The 7,275-nt window shown below is 36.8% G+C and overlaps 1 protein-coding gene across 1 annotated transcript; it reads right to left on the reverse strand.

Moving 5' to 3' along the window:
- Positions 1-205: 205 nt before the first annotated feature.
- On the reverse strand, positions 206-646 carry LOC120256453 (auxin-responsive protein SAUR64-like). The gene has a single exon (XM_039264128.1). The coding sequence runs from the start codon at positions 644-646 to the stop codon at positions 206-208; it is 441 nt and encodes a 146-aa protein (XP_039120062.1).
- Between the last annotated feature and the right edge of the window lie 6,629 nt (positions 647-7,275).

The following is a 7,275-nucleotide window of genomic DNA, read 5'->3' on the forward strand; positions in this document are numbered from 1 at the left end:
CATAAGTATATTGAATCATCATATGATACCATAATCCTCAACCAACATATATACAAGAGCTAGCTTTTGTTTTCTTGAAAATCATGCCCTTCTTCATCCATTAATTCACAATAATGGAATCTCATCACATTAAATGCAATGGATTTGAAACAAAAGCATATGATCACAATTTTAAAAAAAAAAAAGAAAAGAAAAAGAAAAACAGTTAGAATCCATGCACAAGTGCATAACTGTTAATAGAAGCATGGGAGAATGGTGATGATGATGCTGAGCATCTGTTAGAAACAATAGAGTTAAGCAAAGCTTTCTCCACATCTTCCGAAATTCTTCTTCTAAGAATCACAACAAGTTGTTCCATGAAAACAGCATCACAAGGGAGAATGATTGGCCTGTCACCAGGCAACCCAAACTCTTCTTCAGATAACCTGAAGAGTTCTTTGAAGACATTGCTGTTAAGATGAGCCAAAGGGACAACAAAACGCCGCCCGTCTTTTGTATAGACAACGAAATGGCCCTTGCTTGCCAATGAACCTTCGCTGGACTTCAGCCCGCTGTTAGTTCTTGACATCAATATCCTCCTCCTCCCTGATTGGGCCATCCTTCGCCATTTTCGAGCCATTTCAACGAGTCTCTTTGGGTTCACCATTGTTGAAGACAGATGATTGCAAATGAGTTCAATGCCGTTAACTTGAGGAATATGGATGATTTGGAAGGTGATATATATGCATGAAGAGCACAACATAAAGGTCCCATGGAGGTCTAAATTTGTTAGGGAAGGATGGGGGCAAGAACATGTGCATGGAGAGGATATGGACATAGTTTGAAAGTTGTATATTAAAAAGAAAGGATGCCTAGTCTGTTAATGCCAAGTCTAAATCAGGAATAGTGAGATCTGTATATCATATACACATGTAATCTGGATTAAACCCATGTACTTGTTGCAACGCTTGTTGAATATCTACCATTTTCGTAAGGATTTTTATTCTCTAAAAATTCACATAAATGAGGTTGCATGTCTCATTAATTTCTTAGTTTCAGAGATTATATAAAATTTTTGTATAGTGTAAGTACAGAGAGGCAATACTTGAATTCAATACTTTTGATTGTTTTTTTCTTTCTGAATTCAAAAGTGGATCATTTAGCTTTGTTAAGCGATCATAAATATTCATTAATAGCTTCAAGTATTCATTTTCTTTTCTGTTTTTTTAATTTCAGTTCCGTTGAGTTGAACGATCAAATTAAGTAGATATGCTTAATTCAGAGATCATGGCTCAAATGACTTTAAAAAAAAGGAAATCATGTTTTCGTTACTCTTTATAGATCGATGCTACTCATTCAATAATTTTCATGCTCATTAATTAATATTTAGCTGTGTATTGCCATGGATGCAAAAAATACTTTGAAGGACAAAATTTGGTTGAGAGAAGCAATGATCATGTCTAATCCAAGTTCCCCACACAAGTACATCATGCAACCACTAAATTAATGACTTTCTTCATGACATATATATGTATGTAGATAGATATTTAGCTCTAGATAACAATTAATTTTCTGAAATTCAATAATGAAGTAAAGATAAATTCAATCACCATTATAGGATTTCATATCCACAAACTTGTATAAACTTTAAACAATGAACTGAATATCAAACCTTAAAACTTAAACAATAGCAAGAAATCATGAACCCAAGACTTAAAATCATCACTAATATGTCTTTATAATAAATTTTATCGATTAATTAGGGGCTATACATTATGATCAATTTGTATTAAGCTGAATCATAGGTTATCCTTAGTGAATAAGAGATAAAGTACTTCAGGGCTTAAATAGGATTAACTACCCATACACTTAGATAGACCTTAAACCATGAAACAAAAAATTATATAATTAATTAGGATTAACTATTTACAAACTTTGATTAACATTGAGCTTTGAAAATGAGGATATAAACTTCACCACTTAAATAGGATTAACTATCTATAAACTTAGATAAACATTGACCTGATCATCAAAAGATAACTTTTCTTCACTAAAACAGGGTTATAACTATAAGCCACTGAATCCTGAACCCTAAAATTTAAACTAAAAACCTAAACCACACTTAACAATGTGATCTAACAATGTATGTGTAGAAAGGTAAGACTACAAAGGTGTGCTTCAAGAGAGAAATAAAAGCAGGAGAAGATCTGAGGACAGCTAAATAATGCATGGGGGTCCTGCATGGCAAGTTGCATGGACTACTGGTTCTGTATGCTATGAGCCCCAGCATATCATGTGCCTTATCTTCTTTTGTCCACTATGTATGGAATTTTTCTGTTGCAAACAAATTAATGGAGTGGCTGTAAAATGATCTAGTTAATAAATTAGCTGCATTTATTTCCTTCTTTTTTGTTGCCTGTCCTTCAATGATCAATGTCTACCAAGCTCCAAATTAATATGACTAGCTTTGCATGGATATTCATATAGAAATGTAAATCAAGAAAGATAAAGATGGTGGGTGACATTGTAAAATATGTTGCTTTCTCTCAGGGCCATTGTGTTTACTACTGCTTGTGGTGGTTTGGATGTTGGAGTGGGATCAAGTGAAGGACATAAATATCATGTATATGCATACATGGATTTGGATTAACAAGAGAGTTTAGAAGGAACCAATGGCCTATTTATGGAAATTCTTAATCTTTTTCAATACATATTATTTTTAAATCTTATACATATACATATATATATATAGAAGATAGAATTTCAGAGGTAAGAATTGTTGTTTAATCATATTTATGTTTACATTTTATATGATTTAGATTTTTTTTTTAATTAAGATATAATTATGTTTGAGAAGGAATGGAGTCATGGACTAATTATGGACATATGGAAGTTCTTAGTGATATATAATGCAAAACCGACAATTCTTCACGTGTGATGGATTAGGTGGCTATTTAAAAAAAATATATCTCAAATATTATATTCAATCAAAGGGGACTTGAAAATAAACATATAGATATAGTTAGGACAGTAGAAGAACATGGGAGATATTTAAGGCCATTATTTTTCTTGATTGATTTGGAATCAAGCAATGGAGAATCATGCAAACTTGAAATTTTAGTTGAAATTGTTTTAAAAACAAAAACTATTTTGAAATTATGAATCTCGACATATAATGCTCCTCTTCTTATCCTCAATAGCTTTTTTTTTTTATCTTTATCTTGTAAATAATTCTCATTCAGTCATTCCACCTTTGTAATAAATGAGATATTTCTGTTCAAACTTGATATTCATGCATTAAGATTATGATTTTAAGTGGCACCACTTTTAAAAATCTTTATTGCATCAAATCTTTGATCTTTTAGAGAGAAATAAAAATTCCATATTTATAGGTATTAAAAATGCAATATGCCTGATCATTTTAGGATACATTGCACTAATAAAACGTATCAATTAAACAAGTCATATAATAACTACTAAAAATGTATTTAAGAGATCAAATTTAAAAAATAATAATAAAAAAATGGACAGCCAACTTGATAAATTCCAAGAACAAAATGAGTAAAAAAAACAACAAAGTATAGAGATAAAAATGACTTGTTTTTAAAAAACAAATTTATAAGCGATTTTATGAATACTCAAATTAGATTAATAAAGATCGAGATATTTTATTTGGAGAAATATCTAAATGTACATATGAAACAACTTGCAAGGGATGAAGTTACCAAAAAAAGAAGCTTTTATGATGGAAGGCATCCACAGGTTTCTCTTGAATCAAAAGAGGAGGGCAAGCACTAATTTGATTGCTCCATAATTTAGTACCTTAAATTTTTCATAAAATCTAAATGTGATATGCTTTAAAACAGCTTGTGTGAATGCTTTAATAGCAAGATCATTCAAGCTAAAACTAAGGGTATAGTCACCTTGAATCAAATGATTAGTACACAATTGATGACTATAATTCATCAATAAATAAATAAAAGAGAGATTCTATGCAAAGATTTACAACTCAACACCGTCCAAGGATTCTTAGAAAGTTAGAGAAGTCAAGGCTGTTGGAGTGCTGAGCAACCTTCCCTGCAATGCCTTGAGAGCAATAGAGAAGAAGAAGAACAAAGTGAAAGAAGAACAGAGAAAATTAGTGACCAAAATGATAAACAGAGTGAGATAGTCGTTCTCTGAAAAGCTTAGTATACTTGGTCTTCATTACCCATTTTATATTATCACAGCACACACACCAAAATGTCAACAAATTAAACAAAGATCTTACTACTAACCCATTGGTCAGTCAACTAACTTAGCTCTAATCCCATTGGTTAACAACCTTAAAAACAGAGATACTATATAATATTACTTCCACTAACTGTTGTGGAATTACTTCAATGCCCCTGGTTCAACTGTCAAACCTTCTCTCCATTCCCAGCATGGTCCACGCTCAGTTATAGCCATCCCTGGGCATGGTTGCTCTCCTTGCACTGCTAGCCTCCATGCCGATGGCCATGTCTTCTTCAATCAACCATTACCATCAACACTTCCCCTTGATTGAAGCCTGCGCACTCCCATTAGTGCTCGAAAATCCTTGTGCTTCTCCACTGGTAACGGTTTAGTGAAAATATCCGCAAGTTGATCCTTTGTGTTGCAGTGCTTGAGTGTGATCAGCCCCTCAGTTACCAGACCTCTGATAAAATGAAATCTTACATCTATATGTTTGGTCCTTCCATGTAATGCTGGATTCTTTGCCACAGTGATCGTTGATTGGTTATCACACCATAGAACAGTGGATGCCGTTAAGCTCTTCCCACAGTCATTGAGAATTCTCTTGATCCACATCAGTTGGCATGCTGCAGAGGTTGCAGTCACGTACTCCGCTTCTGTTGTGGAGAGTGCCACGGTGTCTTGCTTCCTCGACCCCCAAGCAATTGCACTTGAGCCCAATCTGAAAAACATCCCTGATGTGCTCTTTCGATCACTCAAGGATCCATTCCAATCACTATCTGTAAAGCCTTCCAAACATGCATCATCCTCCTGTGAATAGAACAAGCCATAATCTGATGTTGCTGCCAAGTATCTGATAATTCTCTTTGCTGCAGTAAGGTGTTCATTTGTAGGGTTGCTCATAAACCTTGAGAGGAGATTGACTGCATAACAGATGTCTGGCTTGGTGTGTACAACGTAGAGGAGCTTTCGAATTATACTTCTATACACTCTCGGATCAATGTAGTCACCAACTTCTCCACTCAGCAGCTTGTCATTGACTCCCATGGGTGTATCAAATGGTTTACACTGCTTCATGTTGAGCTAAATTAGCAGACTCTCCACATATCTCCTCTGTGAAATATAGATACCATTGGACACTCGATGTACTTCCAAACCTAAAAAGAATTTCATCAAGCCCAGATCAGACATGTCAAAGGTCCTCATCATCTCTTCTTTAAATTGATTGATCAGAGCCTCCGAACCGCTTGTATACACAATGTCATCAACGTAGAGACTAATGAGTATACAATTGCCCTTCTAATCCTCCTTCTTATACAATGTATGCTCAGTTTCATTCCTCACATATCCATGTTGCTTGAAGTGAGCATCGATCTTCCCATACCATGCTCTCGGCGCTTGCTTGAGCCCATAGAGTGCCTTCCTTAACCGATACACCATATGCTCCTTCCCTTCTGCAACATACCCCTCAGGTTGAGCCACATAGACCTCTTCAATGATTTCTCCATTGAGAAACGCTGATTTAACATCAAAATGGTACACTGGATGTCGCGCTTGAGCATCAAGAGCTAGGATGAGTCTTACCGTTTCAAGCCTCGCCACCGGTGAAAAGACCTCCTCATAATCCAGGCCATGTTGTTGGACGTTTCCCTTGGCCACCAGCCTTGCTTTGTGCCTTAGAACTTCACCATCAGCACCATATTTCGTCTTGTAAACCCACTTCAGTCCAACGGCCTTCTTCCCAAGAGGCAGTTCAGTCAAGTCCCATGTATGGTTGCTCTGGATTGCAGTTAATTCTGCACTCATGGCCTCCTGTCATTCCCGTAGTCTTGCTGCTTCCTTGTAATTTAGTGGTTCAGATACATAAAGCGCAAAGTTACAATTATCATAGATATCGGTCAAAAATCTCATCTTTCTTGGTAGTGATTCATCAATAGACTGCTCCAGTGAATTTGAACTAACTGTGCCCTCACTAGATCCTGATTGACCTCCACTTGTTGCTGCTTCTTCATGTGTGCCTCCATCATCTCCATTGCTTGTGTGTTCATTCTCTTTGTCATCCGAATCTTCAATGGTCATCAGGGGTCCACCATTGTTAGACTTCCACTTCCAATGAGAACTTTCATGGAATATTACATCCCTGCTAATTGTCACTTTGGATGTAATGGAATTGTAGAGTTTATAGGCTTTTGATTCTGGACAGTATCCCACGAACACAAGTCTTTCGGACTTCTCATCCAATTTGTGTAGCTTTTGAGAGGGAGTGAGTGCAAAGGCAATACAACCAAAAGTTCTTAAATGACTTACATTGGGTGTTTCTCCATGCCATACCTCATAAGGTGTTTTGTCACTCACTGCTTGTGTTGGCGCCCTGTTGATCAAATACACCGATGTAGCGATCGTTTTCGACTCGAACTCGCTGGGAGCCCTCCACATTTCAGCAAACACCTTGCCATCTCGACCACCGTCCTGTTCTTGCGCTCTACTACACCATTTTGCTGAGGTGTGTAGGGTGCTGAGAACTCCCTCCTAATGCCGAGCTCATCACAGTACTCGTTGAAGACACGAGACGTGAATTCTCCTCCTCGGTCGCTCCTCAGCACCTTCAATTTCCTTCCAGTTTCCCTCTTGACAAGCATGTGAAACCTCCTAAAATGCTCAAAGGCTTCTCCCTTTGTTTTCAAAAAATAAACCCAACATTTCCTGCTAAAGTCATCGACAAGCAAGAGAAAGAACTTGTTACCTCCCAGAGAGTATACACTCATGGGGCCGCACAAGTCCATGTGGACAAGCTGCAAACAGGCTGAGGTTCTCCTTGACTTCACTACAAGAAAAGTCTTCCTTGCCTGCTTTCCAATAGCACAAATTTCACACTGAGGCCCGTCTTTCACTTCTGGCAATCCTACAGCCATTCCCTTTTGCACCAAAGACCCCAGGCTCCTATAATTTAGATGCCCGAACCGTTGATGCCAACGCTCAAATGAAGTCTGTTCATTCAGGGCCACATTAACTCTTCCAACTTTGGTGAGATCCAAAGGAAACATGTTATTGTTTCGCTTTGGTATCTCAATGAGCACCTCT

The sequence above is a fragment of the Dioscorea cayenensis genome, unplaced genomic scaffold (genome assembly GCF_009730915.1).
Source record: "Dioscorea cayenensis subsp. rotundata cultivar TDr96_F1 unplaced genomic scaffold, TDr96_F1_v2_PseudoChromosome.rev07_lg8_w22 25.fasta BLBR01001452.1, whole genome shotgun sequence".
In the NCBI taxonomy this organism is placed as follows: Eukaryota; Viridiplantae; Streptophyta; class Magnoliopsida; order Dioscoreales; family Dioscoreaceae; genus Dioscorea; species Dioscorea cayenensis.